This window comes from Zootoca vivipara, chromosome 5 (assembly GCF_963506605.1).
Source record: "Zootoca vivipara chromosome 5, rZooViv1.1, whole genome shotgun sequence".
NCBI lineage: Eukaryota > Metazoa > Chordata > Lepidosauria > Squamata > Lacertidae > Zootoca > Zootoca vivipara.
Window position 1 is genome coordinate 14,373,438 of NC_083280.1, and position 18,939 is coordinate 14,392,376.

General features: G+C 42.4%; 1 protein-coding gene across 8 annotated transcripts in view; it reads right to left on the bottom strand.

Moving 5' to 3' along the window:
- Nucleotides 1–4,670: 4,670 nt before the first annotated feature.
- The window catches only part of ECT2 (epithelial cell transforming 2), a 45,843-nt gene continuing 31,574 nt past the window's right edge, over nucleotides 4,671–18,939 (bottom strand). For 4 of the 8 annotated variants that reach the window (XM_060274363.1, XM_035133950.2, XM_060274362.1 and 1 more), the window contains 5 exons: nucleotides 17,756–17,894; nucleotides 14,797–14,951; nucleotides 11,534–11,641; nucleotides 10,206–10,352; nucleotides 4,671–5,975 (listed from right to left, as the gene is read on the bottom strand). In XM_060274363.1, coding sequence (XP_060130346.1) covers nucleotides 5,886–5,975; nucleotides 10,206–10,352; nucleotides 11,534–11,641; nucleotides 14,797–14,951; nucleotides 17,756–17,894 — 639 coding nt within the window. In that variant the 3' untranslated portion in view covers nucleotides 4,671–5,885. Of the gene's footprint in view, nucleotides 5,976–6,933; nucleotides 7,237–10,205; nucleotides 10,353–11,533; nucleotides 11,642–14,796; nucleotides 14,952–17,755; nucleotides 17,895–18,939 lie in introns of those variants that run through there. The other 4 variants (XM_060274359.1, XM_060274360.1, XM_060274358.1 and 1 more) reach the window with 3 other exon arrangements.

The window sequence follows — 18,939 nt, forward strand, 5'->3', positions numbered from 1 at the left end:
ATTGATGGGAGAGCAAAGCACAACAGATCATGCTTTTAGTCGTTTCCCATTTCTGCTGGAATAGCGCTTCTAACTCAAGAGCATCTCTTCCATCACAAGAGGACTCTCATTCATCAGCCTGTCATCGAGGTACATATACCACTAAGTGTGCCATGTCACAAGAGCACACATCCATTGCTTAGCACTTACCCCTTTAAAGCACCATGGAAGCAAACAAATATTCAATTTCCATATATTTGTTCAGCATAAACGGCCCTTGCAATGTGTGTTGTGCATGCTAATTTTAAATGAAGTGCTATTAAAGAAGCACATTTTGTTTATAACCACTGATCTCAGATTCTCAAGAGTACACCAAGCTTTTTTTGCAAATTAAGCTTCACCAACTCTGGAAGATTCCCAATACCAAGATGGGTCTACAGGCCTTTCTCTCTCACTCTCTCTCTCTCACACAACACAGCAAGCAGAATATCAAGAGTTGGCTTTTCCCCCCTGCATGCAGCACTGCAGTGGGGAAAGCGTGTGATAATTTGGAACAAATAACCTTTGGGCAAATAAATAAACAAATAAAAATAGGTCACCCCTAATCACATGCATGTAATAGTTATGCTGAAACACAGTGGTACAGTTCTCTTTGAAATACCACCTAAACCTTCACATAAGGGAATACCTTCAATGAAAACTGTATGTTGTATCAGAACTATCTTTCATCGATCAAATGCATCACTCATGGAAGTAGATCACCCAGCTAAGAGAAGGCTAACAACCTCCTGCCCAGAAGGAAGTTTTTATAGAGGGAAGAGTTAAGAACAAGAAGTTTTAATTTGTTTTAGTCTGTTCTACTGTGGTTGCCATTTTCTGTACGTTTTAAATTATGGCTGTAAATCTTTTTTAGTGGCAATTTTATTGTTGTTGTTTTGCAAGCCACTTTGTTTTCCCTACAATTGAGCGGTATATACATTTTATGAAACAAACCCACCCTTTTCCTCGTGAGACCAGAGTGCTCCATATAAATACTGCACTTAGCAGTCGCAAGAGATGGTTGATTTTGGATCAAAGGAATAAGACCAAAGGTTCTTCCAGTCTTATATTTTGTAAACACTAGTTTTGAGAGCTGGAAGGACAGATCGTGAAGCTGAGGCTCCAATACTTTGGCCACCTCATGAGAAGAGAAGAATCCTTGGAAAAGACCCTGATGTTGGGAAAGATTGAGGGCACTAGGAGAAGGGGACGACAGAGGACGAGATGGTTGGACAGTGTTCTCGAAGCTACGAACATGAGTTTGACCAAACTGTGGGAGGCAGTTTAAGGCAGGAGTGCCTGGCGTGCTATGGTCCATGGGGTGACGAAGAGTCGGACACGACTAAACGACTAAACAACAACAAGTTTTGAGAGCCAGCGTAGAATAAATGTCTGCGATTCCCAGTTACATTGGTGCCTTTGTGAGAAGTAGGAGTAAGGAAAGGAAAGCCAGCTAGCCAAGTAGGGCCAAACTGAATCATTTCGAGCTTTGGAGAGGCTATTGGTTGTTGTTGTTGTTAATAAATATTATTATTATTTATACCCCATCCATCTCCCAGCCACGCTGGGTGGCTCTCAACAGAATAATAATAATAAAGCAACAAAACATCAAACATTAAAAACTTCCCTAAACAGGGCTGCCTTCAGGTGTCTTCTAAGTCATATAGTTGTTTATTTCCTTGACATCTGGTGAGAGGGCGTTCCACAGGGCGGGCGCCACTACCGAGAAGGCCCTCTGCATAAGGGGTGTGCAAGCCAGTCGTTTCCAGCTAGTTCAGTTTTCTGCTTCTGTCTTTAGATGTTGAAATGTTTAATAAACAAGCAAAGAAAAAAGAAATTGCAGTGTAAGAGCCCTTTTAGCGCATAGCACAGGGCAGCTCTCTTAACTCCTGGGGATAACTTATAAGCAACAGGTACTCTCACAACTGTTCCACCACCTCTGTTCAGAAAAGAACACAGATTAATCATCATAGTCCATAAATGCTTTAATAGCTTGCAGTGAGAATATATGCCTCTTCAAACAGCACTAGGAACTTTAAATAGAACCGAGTGACTGGAACAGTACAGTGCTGACATAGGGAGAAAGATGTTTGCCTTTAAGGTCGTAACTAATTCCACCCTTCAAGACATCTCACCCATTTCATCAGGAGGGTTCCTAACCCTAAAAAGGTGACAATTTTAATAGCAGGATTTGTGACACTGCCAGACTGTGGGTGGGCAAACTATTTCAGCATTAAGATGACTGCTCATCGTGGGACAAGCCACAGTTTGCACATCATTAGCAGATTTCTTTTTTAAAAAAAACCCCACAAAAAACTTCATTTTATATATAAGACTTCATTTCTTGTCTCCCAGCACCACACAACCTATTGTTAGAATGTAAAGCTTGAAATTAAAACTTTTGTACCACTTTGTGGATCCAAGAAACAAATAGTCCCCTCTCTTTGGCAGCCTTTAGAAAGCTGCCAGTCTATCCAACCTTTCGTTGCCTTGTGTACTATTCTTTCACTGGAGCCATGCTGTTTTTAAATAGGTTATTTTAGAATTGCACAAGAACCACAGACCAAGTACACGGGAGCTGAAAAGAATATAAGAAATAGTTGGTGCAAAGTACAATATTGCAACAATAATACCTAATAATGTTATTATGCAGGCTTATTTCACATATTTTAATGCACAATTGCTGCAATAGCTTTTATTATTTCTGTTAGCATTCATTATTTTTAATATTGCTTTTGGGTTGTGAAGGACTTGGGACTCTGTTTTCCTGATCTACTTGTTTGGACTGCTGCTTATTATATGTGGGTGTGCTTGCTTTTCCTGCTTGTTGCAGATCTTGCTGGTTTGTCTATTGGAGATTACAAGGCTAACTAGTTTTGGATCAGCTCAAAAATCTCAGCAGTGAAACTCTTTAGTGGATACAAGAAATGGAACATCTCTTGTCTGAAAGTGGGAAAATTAAAAGCTCCATACTTGAGACTGTTACCTGGGGGGGGGGTGCATGTGGTTGACAAAGGAAATTTTTAACAAGTAGCCATGCTATATATATATATATATATATATATATATATATTAAGATCAAGGAGGATCTCTGTGATGCGGCTGTTACTTGACAGCAAGATTCCTCAGAGAATCTGGCGAGATGAGGGTCTGTTTAAAAAACCACCTACTTTCCCTAGACTTAACCTATTTTATCTTGCTCAAAAGGGATATACTGGTTTTCTGTAACTTTTGTATTGCATATCTTTCTCTTGAACTCCATATTCTTGAATTAGCTTCCTTTCATAGAATCATAGATTCCATGAGGGTCTTCTAGTCCAGCCACCTGCAATGCAGGAATCTCAACTAAAGCATCCATGAGAGACGGCCATCCAATCTCTGCTTAAAAACCTCCAAGGAGAGTCCACCACTTTTTGAGGAAGTTTGCTTCACTGTTGAACAGCTCTTAGTCTTTCTGATGTTCAGTCAGAATATCCCTTCTTATAACTTGAGGCCATTGGGTTTGGGCTGATGCATTGCATGTCTTTTCCATAGCAGTAAACTCTTCACAAGTTTCATCATCTTGGTGTGTCCTCTTAGTTTAACACCCTGGAAGGCGCCAAGACCATATAACACCGGTCCTGAAAGACCTACATTGGCTCCCAGTACGTTCCTGAGCACAATTCAAAGTGTTGGTGCTGACCTTTAAAGCCCCTAAACGGCCTCGGCCCAGTATACCTGAAAGAGCATCTCCACCCCCATCACTCAGCCCAGACAGTGAGGTCCAGCTCCAAGGGACTTCTGGCGGTTCCCTCACTGCAAGAAGTGAGGTTAGAGAACCAGGCAGAGGGCCTTCTCAGTAGTGGCGCCCGCCTGGTGGAACGCCCTCCCATCAGATGTCAAAGAAATAAACAACTATCTGACTTTTAGAAGACATCTAAAGGCAGCCCTGTTTAGGGAAGTTTTAATGTCTGATGTTTTAATGTATTTTTAATCTCCTGTTGGAAGCCCCCCAGAGTGGCTGGGGAAACCCAGCCAGATGGGTGGGGTATAAATAATAAATTGTTGTTGTTACCCTATGCTACATTATAAGGCTTCTGAGAGACCCCAGGGGAAATTGGGAGGCTGGCTGTTAATGGGAAATAATTAACCCCTTGTCTGGTGGCAAGTATGGTACTTAAAGGATATAATGGTGGGCTGAATAGAGGGGTACACTCTACTAATCAGGAACTACCGTTCCTCAAACAGCACATGGTTCAAGTGGGCTGGGTGCTGGCAATCACAAGGTCTCATGGACTTTGCTTGTTTCTGTGCACTTTGAAGGCCCCACCCCTTCACATTTGGACATAGAAAAGCTTTGGCACTCACAATTACTGGTCAAGACCCGTAATGCTACAAAAGCTTTTCCATTCCCACCCAGTAGATTCTGCGTATTGTCATCTCTGCAGCGCTGTTGTCTCCAGACCCACATTCTTATCTTTCTTTGAAGAAGGAAATAAGTTTAAGGAGTAATTCTACAGGGAGAGGATTTCATTGTTCAAAGTAAGTAGTAATAGACATGCCCTTGGTGAATTTTCCACTCTAAGAAATGCTCAAAAGCAGCTGAATAGGGTGCACGTTGTTTGCGTTGCTAGGATATTGCAAAAATTATTCAATGAACTTGGGAGGGTAGGATCTGCAGGGTTAAACATGAAAAATTAAGATAAGCGACACAAACCACTCTATTTATTTACACAAGTTTCTGCCAGTATAGAATTTTAAAAGATACAAGTAGTAAAAAAAAAAAAGTGGCACAGGTTACACTTATTAGTAGCAGTCAGTGGTTAAGAGAAAATGGGAAATTAGAAATCCCACCCACTTCAACCCCCATATATGGACAGCAACAAACCAAGTTTATGGTATGCAGAAACGTAATTTTCAGAGGGAGTTTAGAAGTATAGTCTGAAAACTTGATTTTAAAAAAGTTTATGATGTGAGAAAATAATGTATATAAAAAACCCAAAAGAAAACAAGGTGAACATTTTTATATGAAAGCCTTTGAATAATAAAAAATAGCAGCTGTAGATACTGAAATCAAATCTACATTTTCATCTCCATACTGAAATCTGTGCACAAAAACTAAGTATATTAAGAAATTGAGGTGTTTCACTTAAGTTTTAGATCTAGCTTTTTTTATATTAAAAAAATGGTCCCCATTCAAAAATAATAAATACAATTTAGTACAGTGATTTTTTTCTAGGGGCTTCCACTTCAGGTGATTTTGCATTTTGTTGGGCAACAGTATAACCTAGCAGCTAAAAAGCGTCAGACCAGCAGACATATGGGCCAACCATTTGCATATTTCCACTAAACCACCGCCACCAATGCACTTTCATCATGCTTGAAGTATAATTTAGGCTTTTAAAAAAACCAGATTTATACTTTAAACAGGAAGCAAATTTTTCACTTTGGATACTGGTCTATGCAATGGTTAATTCAAACAGTCAGCCTATAAACGTACAAACACTATTTTAAAAGCAAAATCCGCCATCCTCAGCCAGTGTGGGCATCAGTGAGCAACTCCTAAATTTCCGCAGGCAGGTCCAACATCGGTTTATTCATTAAGTCACCGCGCAATGTTTACACTAAGCAGAATATTTCCATTATGCCAATAGGATGATTTGTGCAAAGGAATATGTTCTCTCCAAGCCAAGGTTGAGTTCTTCAGTTTTTTAGTAGGCACATCAGAAAACTCTTGGTGATTAATTTAGTGTTATCTAAAACGCTTACTAATTCCCACTAAGTGCTAACTAAGTACCACTGTTCATGTCAGTAAATGGTCACTTCAAAAAGCTAGACCACTTTCCGTCAGTCAAAATTGTAAGTTGCAACTCCATTTCCTGTCCATGTCATATTAAGTGAGTAGTTGACCGACTTAAAGTATGACTCCTCTTTTCAAACACTGATGGCAGGTTGATCAAGGACGGAGAGTGGATGCCCTGTTCAAAGAAAAGAAGAAATATTAAGTGTCTACATCTCCATGGAAGAAATACTTCTAATGTGTGCCTGGAAAAGGAGGGGGGAGGTTCAAGGGGATCACAAGGAAGGAGAGATCTTCCCCGCTTTAAAAATCCAGGTTTTCAAAGTGTCAGCAAGTTAGGCGGACATACGTCTTCAGAAACACTATTGAGAGGTTGTGTGTGTGTTGCATTTCTATTAAGCAGCAGCTTCCCCAACTCAGCCTTTAGACATGTAAGGTTTTCTAATGTAGCCAAGCCTCAAGAGAAATAAAGATGAGGCATTGCTTTCTACTTAAACGTATGCAAGAGCAGTTCTGCCCTCGCTGCATTTTCGTGCCTTCAAAGTGGTGTCTAAAAGAAGGGCAAGAAAGATAGAAAAACCCTCTCGGACTATAATAAGATCGCTATACATTTTACAACTAGATCACAATCACAATTATCCACAATTGCTATACAACTCAAAGCTTTTGTTTTTGTACAGGGCAAGCTTCAAGGTCATTTAAAAATATTGCCAGCTTGCAGCAGGCAAAAGGTATTGTAATTGGTGCAAGAATATATTTTATAGAAGCTCCTAACACCCCCCCCCCCAAAAAAATAGTGCCCTGCAGGTCACTTTAGCCAAATGACTTCTTTTAGGATGTCCGGTTATCTTAGTAATTCTGCTACATACCCATTGCAAGAGATTGAAGGAATGGACAGAACTTCCAAATGTCAAAGCTACCTTATTTTTCAAGTAAACAGCCACATAGTTTTGTTTTATTTTAAAAGTATATGTACCTTAAAATGCCAGAAAACATGGAAAGAAACCCAGAGCAAGATCAGTATCAGTGGTGACCAGGCAAACACCATTAATTCGAATGAAGGAATTCAAGCATTTCGGGATAGAAGTGAAAGAGTGCTTAGGAGAGGCCCAGAACCTGAAAAATGTTAAGACAGACTGTAGGCCTTATTTAAGGCCTTTGCCTCCGAGAAGTGCCCAGCAAAGAGGTGGCAGAGCTCACTTTAGGCCATCAGTAGCTTCCTCTCTGGTGGTGCTGATGACTGGGCAAGGGCTGGGCAAGGAACAGGTGTTTAGGTTGTCAGAGCTGGAAGCAACTCTCCCTTCTACACCATGGGAAGCAGCTATCAGAGGCCGAGGCCTAGAGCTCGGGGAGTTCCCATCAACGGAGTTGGAACGCTGCACACTAACAAAGTGCTTAACTGGTCCACTTAAGCTGTACGTAGAAGCGCAGCGAGTAATCTAAAAACATTGTGGGAAGAGGGGAACGGAGAGTTAATCCACACATCGCATTCAGTCCAGATCTCTCACGGTCACTCATTGTGCTTCTCCCCATACCATTTTATTTTAGATTAAGGAAGAGCCTGGCTAAGGTGACACACCAAGGACAACATACTAACTGCTTCCCTTTGAGCCCTTCAGTCCAAGATGCGCTTGAACTAGATTTACCTTTCAGAGATTACGATGCTCTCCATCTGTATGACTAATCCCTCTGTTCTCTATTTCAGTAATTTATACCGTCCAAAACAAAAGTCTGTTTCAACCCAAGGACACTCTACTGCTGGGAAATGCCTGTTGTGTTGTAGAGTGGAGGGGGGGGGCACTAGAGAAGTTCTGGCTCTAAGAAGAGATCTGCAGGTGTATGACACCACCTAGTTTAAGCCTTCAGACCTAGTTTATATATCTAGGTCTGATATATATCCAAATTATAAAGCGCTCACTGTGCTTCAATTGCAAGAGTAGATTTTTTTTTTAATGGCACAATATGGCCTAGATTTCATCTTAAGTGGCCACCTCCATGTTTTCTCATTCATCTTCCATGAGAATACTTAGCAGTATGTGGAATAAGTTGCATACTTCATTACAGTCACCATTGCAACAATAGATGCCAATATTACAAGCGAAGAATCTATGAGTGGACCTAAAGCCAATAAAATTGACCACTTTGGCAAAGGTCATCGGCTGAGCACACTGCAGAGACAAGGACTGAACTGGAGATTACTGGGCTTAAAGGTCAGTCTTAATCGGTCTCTATGCTACCCCTGCGATGGGAGTCATTAAATTATTTGGTCAACATTGCCATTTCAGGGATGACACAGGAACTTGTTCAAAACCACCCAGCATATCCACCATGGCTGTATTGAGCCTTATCTCCCAGTTCAGAGACAAGTTCTGCCCAACAAATCGCCTGCACTTTTAGGAAAGAACTAGTTGCTCATCTAACAATAGCCCCCTTTTCTTAACATCTACAGAGCTAACATCTGCTCCCTTTCCTCCATTGGGCAAAAAAAAAAAACTTTTGGAGTAGAGTCTGCAAAAATTCTATTCAAAGGCTCTCTGCTCCAAGAGGCTCACCCAGAGTACCAACACCACATGCAACTGCTTTCGTAATAACAGTAAAAGTGAGTTGGGAACAGGTAAACTAAGTAGAGACCTGTGACATTTTATGGGTTTTGACGCAATGGAGCAAAGAAATTTCCTGCTCCCAACAGCTTGAGAGCTATGTATATTCTGGGAACGAGGTCTATCTATCCAGTTTAGGATGGTAGACACTGCTTGGCAGGATGGCAGCACCAAATTGTGTTTTCGAGAGATATTGAGCATTCCCATTTCAAGTGCTGTCACGGTGCAAGGACACCCTCTTAAGGTTATTTCCCTTACGGCCTGATGTAGAAAGGGAAAACTTGGCCGTGTTTGTTGTGGTTAGCTGAACAGTTCATCAGAGGAGCAAGCAGCCCTGCTGTGGAGACAAGGCCAGCCACCCTTCATTAGATTCATTCATCTAGACACCATCACAAAATATTGAATGCAACTCCTCCAAAGGGACTAACAGTCCAAATGTACATTTATCTATATGATTCAAGAGTGTCATCCCATCCCATGCATTTCATTAATCTTTATAGCTGTAATATTTTTAACTACTCCTTGTCAATTTTCTTTTTTTCTTTCTTCTTTTCTGGGAAGCCCTTTTTTTGCCAGAAAACATAACCACATTTAATAAGATCCAAATTCCCCCTAAAGGAAGGCCATACAGTGGTACCTTGCAAGACGAAATTAATTCGTTCTATGAGTCGCTTCGTGTTGCGAAAATTTCGTCTTGCGAAGCGCGGTTTCCCGTAAGAATGCATTGAAATTTAATTAATGTGTTCCTATGGGCAAAAAAGAAGCGCAATAAAAAGGCGCCGACTCAACCGCCACGGCCAGAAGTCTTTAAGGCTCTGGGGAGGGGGAAGCAGGAGGAGGGCCAGGGGTCTCCTCCCGCCACAGCCTCCGCTCCTTCAGGCACCGCCACTGTTGCCAAGGGCCGCCTGGCAAGCCCCGGTGCTGCTCCTGCCGGATCCCACCGGGGAGGAGCCACAGAGGCCGCCATGACCGCCGAGGAGGGCAAGGCCGAGGCAATGAGTGCCGCGCTGCCAGAGGCAGAAGCGGTGGCCGTGGATGTCACCCCCGGCCGTAATGGCGGAGTCCTAAAGGTAGGCGGCGGCTTCCCTTCCCGTCGCGAGGCTGCTTCGTCTTGCGAAACACAGCCATAGACGACTTCGTTTTGCGAGTCTTCAAAAAAAATTGCAAAACGCTTTCGTCTTGCGATTTTTTCGTTGCGTGAGGCGTTTGTCTTGCGGGGTACCACTGTAGCTCAGTGTTCAGGAATCTGCTCAGAGTGCAGAAGGTTCTACGTTCAGACCCTGGCATCCCCAGATAGAGCTGGGACAGACCACATTTGAAACCCTGAAGAGCTGCTGCCAGTCAGTGTAGGTTATACTGAGCTAGACGGGCTCAATCACATGACTCAGCATAAGGCAGCTTCCTATGCACCCTGGCCCCCAACTTTTATCAACCAAAAAGGAATTTCCTGTGCTCACATTGTTCTCTCTTTCATGGCTGCAGAACCTCTGAGCACCTTCGTAGCTCAGTTTCTGAAACGTTTTGTTTTCTCAAATGTCTTTAATTGGTCACAAGAGAGCAGATTTTCTTCTGTAAGATACATTCCTCACTATCTCCTCCAGGCATGCTCACTTCTGGCTGACATTTAGAGTGGATTTCTCTACTACAGTTGAGATCTTTTAATTACATTGACCACACAGGTGTTATGACTTCCGGAGAGAGATTAACAGACATGATTACAATAAGCTTCATTATTGAAATAAGAACAGCCAGCCTCCCCACTCGGGGCTTTTATATTATTCAAGACTTCTCTGGGAAAAGTCACTTACAGCTAGCGATGAAGTACTGGCAAGGCGTCCTCCTAAGTAATTCTCACTAGCTGGGCAGAAAGTCCTTCCTTCGACGCTGCTGTGCGCCATCAATGCTCTCCGGAGCGCTCTCTTTGGCGTCTTGGAGAATGAGAATGCTCGTGTGACCTGCAGAGTTTTAAGAACCACATTAAGTAAAAGACTACAGTGTTACCCTTATTTAAAATACGGGAAAATCCATTCCACGTTTTTCAGTAAGGCATTTTCTGCTGTTCTGCGCTGATACGTTTTGTTGCATTTTGCTTACCACTAGCCAAAGCAGCAAGGATTAAATATATTCAATATATTCGATAAGAATACAACATCCCTGGTGGATCCAGCCAGATTCCCATCTAGTCTAGCATCCTTTCCTCACAGTGGCCATCCAGATGTGTCCAACACATCTGCAGTCCAACAGCACTCACCCCACTTATGATTCCCAGCATCTGGTACTCAAAGAGACATACTGCCTCTGGCAATATAGCCATGGAGGCTAAAAATGCAGCCTTACCCTCCATGAATTTGCCTAATGTTCCTTTAAAGCCGTCCAACCATCTTGTAAGGCCATCCAACCATCTTGTTCCCATTTATGCCTATTCTAGCCTCACACTTCATATCCCTATAGATTTGCTAGTCAAACAACATTATATTACTCCCCCCCCCAACAACACGAACCAACAAAGATTCTTAAAGCACCTAAAAGACTAACGCATTTATTATGGTGTAAGCTTCTGTGGACTAGAGCTCACTTCCTCAGATGCAGGATCAACATCTATATTGAGAGGAATGAGGAGGGAGGAATCATACATAGAGAAACAGTCACGCCCTGGATATAGAAAGGTGGGGGGAACTGTAAATAGTGGAATCAAATGCCAATGGAAGTGACATAAAAGGCCACTGTTTTCACTGTCGAAAACAAAAACTAACATGGCCCTGCCCCCTCAAATTTGTCACAATTTGTTTCAACATGAAAAAGTTATGATCTTTTTACTGGTGCTAAGCTCTCAAACTCTGTGCTGAAATAGTAACACGTAAAAGATTGAAAGAAGACAACATACACCAGCTAAAAGCTCCTTACACAACTGAGGGCTACTGGCACAATATACCTCTGGAAACATTTGTCAGTGGTTTACGTTCATTCTCTCCTGATGTGCGGAGCATGTGCAAGTGTCACATTTAGGCTCAAATATTCCAGTGCAATAAAACTTGTCACCGGGAAGGGAACTGAATGGGTTTTGCCCCCAAATGAAAAAGCTTGATGCGAGGAGATAGCTTCAGAATAGCATTTCTTTATTAGTTAAACCTCGTACCTTTTTGGATGTTTTTTTAATTGCCCGGGATGCCCTGCTCAGTGTGCTGTCCACATCCTTCGTGCTTACTTCAATGGAATCCGGATCAGTAGCATAAATGAGATCTTCCTGCAAAAGAAAGAAGGCTTGAGAACTTACTCGATGAGCGTTAAAAAGATTCACATTTCAAAAATCAACAGCAGACTTCAAATTCTCAGACACAGTCCTCAGATTCTCACTACCAAAAGACAAAACTTTCCAGATAGGAGTTGCAAAGCTTCAGAACTCTACTGCTTAGCCAGCAGGTAGGAAAAACAAAGAGCAAAATTAAAGGCTTTACTGCCATCATGTGGGGCATGGAAGTCAGTGTATGAAAAAGCGAAGTCCCTTTAGTCTGGAAAAGGGAAAGTTTGCGATTTCAACTGACAAGGTGGCAACCATTCCAGTCCAGTCTAACCTAGTGATGGGGATCTCTCAGCATTCACAGTTTATTACAGCAGCTAAAATACACACCACTTCCTTTTTCAACGGCAGCACACTTTCAACCATGAAATGTTCCATGTTTTTAAGAGGTCTTACAAGATACAGTGGTACCTTGGTAGTCAAACGGCTTGGCTCCCGAACAAATCGGCTCCCAAACGCTGTAAACCCGGAAGTGAGTGTTCCGGTTTCCAAACGTTTTTCAGAAGCCGAACGTCTGACACAGCTTTCGATTGAGTGCAGGAAGCTCCTTGGTTTTTGAACAGTTTCGGGAGTCAAACGGACTCCCTTAATCTATTAACTTCAAGAACCAAGGTACCACTGTATTTAGCTCTGCCAGGAGAAAGCCTATTCAAAGACCGTTTGTACATTCAAAGGTCTTTTTTTACATTTAGGAGCCAAATCCTAAGTACAGTCAGAAGAATCCGATATAATGAGGCTTTATATACTGTACTTGTACATGGTTTCAGCCTGACAACAACTGTGTTTTTCATACATAGGGCAATGCTGTGCTTTTATCCCCATCCCCAACGTCACATCAGGACAGCTGGGTGTCCTGACCACAGAGAACTCTTACACACGAGCAAGAACTTATGCATTGCTCCTTTTCAGTCAACTCCTTAAAATGCAGTTGTTAAAGGAATCTGGCAGGGCTAAAAGCACAAACCAGTGAATAAGACATTGCCCTACACCAAAGCAGCAGACACAAAAAAAACTATATAAAACAATGTCTTTCGTTGAATAAATTCCCTTGGAACACTTGCAATCCTAAATCAGTTCCACTGAAATACAGAATATTTAGAATTGGGGTGTGTTGTGAGTAATATGGAAAGCAAATGGCACCTTATGATATAGCCCTAGTGCTACATTCTTTTACTTTTCTAAGCATATACATGCACAACTGACATTAGGCAATCCTCTTTCCCTAGAAGAATGAATCAATCAAGTGATCACCAAAAGCCTAATGGTGCACATACAGGATCTGCTGGAAATAAGATAATTGTTTAACACACACACACATTCTGTCTTCTCCCAACAGACATCAAGGCAGTTATCAACAACAAATTAAAATAATGATTGCTTTGCTCAAAGCTATTTGATTAAATTATTTTAATTGTACTTTTTATTTTGCTGTTTTAGAGTTTTTATAAAATAATAGAGATAGTTAACATTCATGGCCCAACAGGCTTCCTGGAAAGGATGACCTACTATGGCATTTAATGTATGCTACCTCATACTAAATAGGTGGGCAGGCAAAGCAGGTCTCCATATAACACTATTTATTAGGGGTGATTAATGGCAACAAAATTCACCTTGTATTGGCAGCATCTGAAAGCAACCCAATCTGCTCTGAATCCAAACTGAATAATTGGATTCATTACTTCAGGTTCAAATCTGATCTGTTAGATCCCAAGTTCACACCCACTGACTATATGGGGAATCTAAAAACTGTTGTAGCCTTCAAAAAAAAACCTTCACATAAGTGGGTGAAAATTGTAGGCAAGAAAGCCCCTTCAGAATGCATTAAGCCTGCCAAATTTCAGGCAGCCGTTTTTTGCGGGGACACACCCTTTAAATAAAAAAAAGACCTCTTACGCTTTATTTTCTGCCAGAATTAGCTGCGAATTGCAGGCATGAATGCCCCTTCTGAGAGCATGAAGTCTGCCAAATCTCAGAAAAATAGGTGCACAGGAGCAGACTTTCCCATTTTGTAGTGGGAAAATACATATCATTTTTCTATTTTATTTTTTGTGGGCAATCAAGTTTGAAAGCTGGGAGGCATGATGAAGCTGCCCCTGGGTGGGAAACCAGCAGAAGTGCAGACAAGCAGGTTATTTGTTATGAAAAAGACTAACTGGGAAAGAAGCAGGCTGACACAATAACCTAACTCCGTATGTCCTGCTATCACACAGCCAAAGCTTAGAGAAAGATGACCCACATAGAGAGGTTTATTTACTTCAACATCATTCCCGTCCCCCCCTCCCAATCACTGACTGCAGTGATTCAGAAAAAGAATTCACTGTGATTAAAAGCTCGGCTTGTCTAGCAAAACAAGGGATTCCCGCACCCTACCCCACCCTTACAAAGCTCTGGGCAGCTTGGTTTCGTTTCTCAGAAAAGGAAAAAGGGTTCTGTGCACCTATTTTTCTGAGATTTGGCAGGCTTCATCTTGTGGGTGGGGGGAGAAGAGAAGTCCCAAAGTGAATCAGAAGCTTAGGAGGTCCCTGACCCCCCCCACCATATGGCTTGTTAACAGCACAACTCAACTTGGAAACGTGAAATCATGGGCCACATCACTTCAATTCACCTCCTTATTTGGAGTATGCACGGAGCTGCTAAACCCCCCTATTTAAGTGCAACAGTGCACTCCAAACACAGATGTGCTGCACCTGTTACGGCAATAACTCCAGACAAGCATACCATGCAAACAAGAGCACTGCTCTTGTTGTTCGTACGGCTTTGATCCTCACTTGGGAGTTAAGTGCCATTTAACTCAAAGGGGTCTTTTCTGAATCCAAACATGTTGAGCTGTGGCTCTGTGGCACCTCCTGCCCCTGAACTGTGCCAGGGGGCTGTTATAGGAACAACTGTTTAATAACTGATGCCCGAGTTTTGATTTTGATTTTCCTCTTCCCTCCCTGCCCCTTTCCCCTCTTGTGCTGCATATTTTTAGCCGCAAGACATGCTACCAGTGGGCCCGTTAGTCCTGGCATAGCCATCTTACATAGAACTCTTAAAGCTCTACACATTTTAAACAGATTCAAGGTACAGCCCCCTCATCAGCTCCGATATCAAGAACTTACAGCATCTGCTTTGCATATCGTGTTGGCTACATGCCGGCACAGCATCTTCAGCCAGTTCTCCTTGGGAGGTTCTTCAGTCGTTATTTGGAAGCTGAACAACAAGTTGCTCTGCTCGGTCGGTGGTCGCACAACTAACGCAAATGCTTTGTGGCACTCTGCAAACAACAGCAACAGATCTGTCAGCAATCTTAGCAACTCGCTATTAGGAGGAGGAGGAAAGTGTGGACAACTGAGTATTGTCCTAGGTCAGCACAAGAACCGAATTTTAGAAGCCTGCATACCAGAGAAGCATGCAGGCCATCTCCGCACAGAACTGACCCTTCATACATTCATCTCAGCAGCGCCTCCCTATTTCAGCCGCCATGTGGGGGGGCTACAGAAGGAGGTCTAAAAACACGTCCTGCACATTTGCGATGGAGAACCAGGGCACAGGACTTCTAATACTTGAGAAAACACCACCACATGTCGGACATTAGGTGGGTCAGTTTTTCCCGCCCATAGAAAACAAGGGGGCAAAGTTCAACCAAGCTCTTTAAGCAGTAGTGAAGCTGCAAGATGCTTTATTTAACCATTACAGGTCTGCCGTGACCAAAACAAGGTACAGCATCTCGGGGGACAGTGAAGTCTACAAAGCCGTGTGAGCAGAATAAAGATCCAGAAGATAAATATCCACAGAATTCAGAAGCAAGAGGCGAGTGGCACTGCCACACCTTCAGTGACAAAGGTCCAAACCTTTCAACCTTACCATATAATCATAGTGTATGGTGCTTTTAAAAGACCTTGTGTTTTGCAGTTATGCCCTGGTTTTTAAGCACTGTTACTGCTCGGGCATGGGAGAATACCTAGTGAAATTATTCCTCCTGGTATTGCTTGTATTCAGGGATTCTTTCTTTTGACAACTCACGTAACATTTTAAATACAAATTGTTCTTAATCTGCCTGAGGACCTTAGAGTGAAAGGAGGGCAAATCAAGGTACAGTGGTACCTCTACTTACGAATTTAATGCGTTCCGAACACACATTTGTAAGTCGAATCCCATAGGAATGCATTGGGAGAAAAAAATTCGTAAGTCGAAGCAACCCTATCTAAAAATCCGTAAGTAGAAAAAATCCTATCTAAACCGCATCCAAGATGGCGGACTGAGCTCCGTTCATAAGTAGAAACATTCGTAAGTAGAGTTATTCGTAAATAGAGGCACCACTGTAATAGAGAAGTTAACAGAACGATAAAGGATGGACATTTAGCTCTTGAAATCCAGAACACGGTAAGTCCCACTGAAATTAATTAATTCGGATTATATAATTGGCTATATTGTTTTTTGTTTTTGAATGTGGAAATATTTGGTTTGATTTGTTATTAATATGTTTTTAAATTGGAAAAAGAATAAAAATTATTCACAAAAAAAGCCATAGGATTTTGTGCATAACTTTCCACCGCCTATGAACTAAAGTCGCCTCCCCACCTTATTTCCCTCTCCTTCAATCACAGCCAGGTCATGAAGGTTTGGCTTGGAGTGCAAGAGCAAGTGCCTGGCCCAAGGTCACCCACCAGCCTTCATGGCCCAACAGGGACTTGAACCAAGTTCTTCCTCTCAGTAGGTCAATACAGTGGCACCTCTACTTACAAATTTAATGCGTTCCGAACGCACATTCGTAAGTCGAAAAAAATTGTAAGTTGAATCCCATAGGATTGCATTGGGAGAAAAAATTTGTAAGTAGAAAAAAATCCTATCTAAACCGCATGCAAGATGGCGAATAGAGCTCCGTTCGTAAGTAGAAACATTCGTAAGTAGAGGTACCACTGTACTCTCTACCAGGTGTGGGGAACTTTTGGCACTCCAAATGTTAAAGACTACAGCTCCCATGAGCCTCAGCAAGCAATATCAATCGGCAGGGATGACAGGAGCAGAAGTTCAGGAGAAAGGAGAGCCACTGATTTCCCATACCTGCTCTATACCATGCTGGCTTTTCTACATGCAATCGCCAAGCTAAGTTAAAATGATCCTGGGAATGCTCTTAAACCCACTTTGCAACCCTGGTTTAAAACAGCATTGTTGAGATGACGACAACAAGGCTCATTCTTATCCAGGATGGCAACTGCTAAGGTTTCATGTCAAACCCAGGCAGAGTGGGTATTTGCAGATAGGGAAATTATACATAACCCTTAGCTTCCTCCTTAACTTCAGTTAGCTTTAAATTTGTAACAAGCAGGTCTGCACAGAGGCTGACCTTGATGCAGAACACTATTTCTGAAGTTACAGGAAGAGAATCTTTCCAGCACCCTAGAATGATGCTCTGCCACACATCATTGCAGAGTCTGCAGATGCAGGATATTAAGATTACAGTGCTATCTACAGAAGGAAGTCGCACTGATTTCAGTGAAACATGCAGCCATATAAATGATAGTCTAGAGCAGTGTTTCTCAACCAGTGTGACTCCAGATGTTTTGGGACTACAACTCCCATCATTCCTGACCACTGGTCTTGCTAGCTAGGGATGATGGGAGTTGTAGTCCCAAAACATCTGGAGGCACACTGGTTGAGAAACACTGGTCTAGAGAAAGTTACACAAGCCTGCTGAAGGATCTTAAGACAGAACTGTGGGTTTAACTCCTGTTTAAGTTTCAAGTGCCAGTCGTATCAATCTTTGCTCTTAAAAGGTTAATACGCCCACATATAAAGCTTTATTTTTAGACAAAGCTTTCTGCCAAGGCACATGGAAACACTCGTTGAAGGGCTGTGAGCTCTGAAAGCCTTGAGTGATTTTCTCCAACTCCTGACATTTGACTGTCTTCTCTCACTGCTCCTTTTAATGGTTACTTCCAGCTCCCTGGCCCCCAGGTGAAACCTCTTTGGAAGGTATCTTGTTATTTAGCTGTGCCAAAACATATCAGCGTTTGAAGTCCGTCACTCTGCATTATTAGTCCTCAAAAATCCACATTCCATTGCCAATGTTCATACCTTCTGTCTCTCGGATGTCTAGTACTTTCTTGATCTGAGACAGAGGCATAAGGATTATGTGCTTGAGACAGGCTGGTGGCCTGGTATGGCCATGAGGACTCTTGAAACCACCCATGACTTTGTGCCGCTTCCTTGCAATCTGTTAAAAAAAAGAGGAGGAGAAGAAAAGAAGCATGAAAACAACCAGCTCCTATATCCCCAGAAACATTTAGACTGAAAGTTCGGTGACAGCTTCTGAAAATCCTAAACAATTGCAACATACAGATTCATGTTTCTATTGCAAAATGCTAAGTTCACTATTTTTTCCTAAAAGGCAGTCAGTTTTTATGTTCCCTTGAAAAACCACATGCTGAATTCTACATTCTACTTGTAAAATGCTCCAGAATTGCATATGGATAGTAAAGGCGCATTGTACCAGGCACTTGTAAAAAAAGGGTACTCGCTTCCACCCACAAGTAGATACATTTTGAATTAAGTCCCCTCAATTGTGAAAGGACCTTGCAAGCAAGTATATATGCTACACTATTGCACCGTATGCTGTAAACCACCCAGAGTGGCTGGGGAAACCCTGCCAGATGGGTGGAATATAATAGTACAGTAATACCCCGGGTTACGAACGCGATCCGTTCCGGATCGCAGTTCGTAACCCGAATAGTTCGTAACCCGAACGCGATGGGCGCCGCCATTTTGCGCATGCGCAGATCGCGCGTGCGCCGCTTCTGCGCACGCACGGCGAAAACACTTCCGGGTTTGCGCAGTTCGTAACCCGAACTGTTTGCAAACCGAGGTAGTCGTAACCCGAGGTACGACTGTAATAATAATAAAACTACTACGGTTTAATGTGAACAAGTTTATAGACAACAAATGAGGAGAGAGCCCAACTGAAACAACTTTTTTTGCAGCAATTCCTTCATCCAGGGAGGGAGTCTTAATAAGAACAGATCATCAGCCTAAAATACAAAAGAACTGGGAGCAAGCAGAAGGCAACAACACAAGCAAGCCAAGCAGCTCAAAGAACGTAGACCAGCTTCCAAATTAAGAGCAGCATCATTACATTAACACATCTAGGCATGCCAAATATAGATCCAAAACCTGGAGAACTTTAAGGACTGCCTCTGTATGTCATATGTCTTCATAGGAGGCCCCATTGTTGCATCTCACACGGCTGGAGAATATGAAATCCT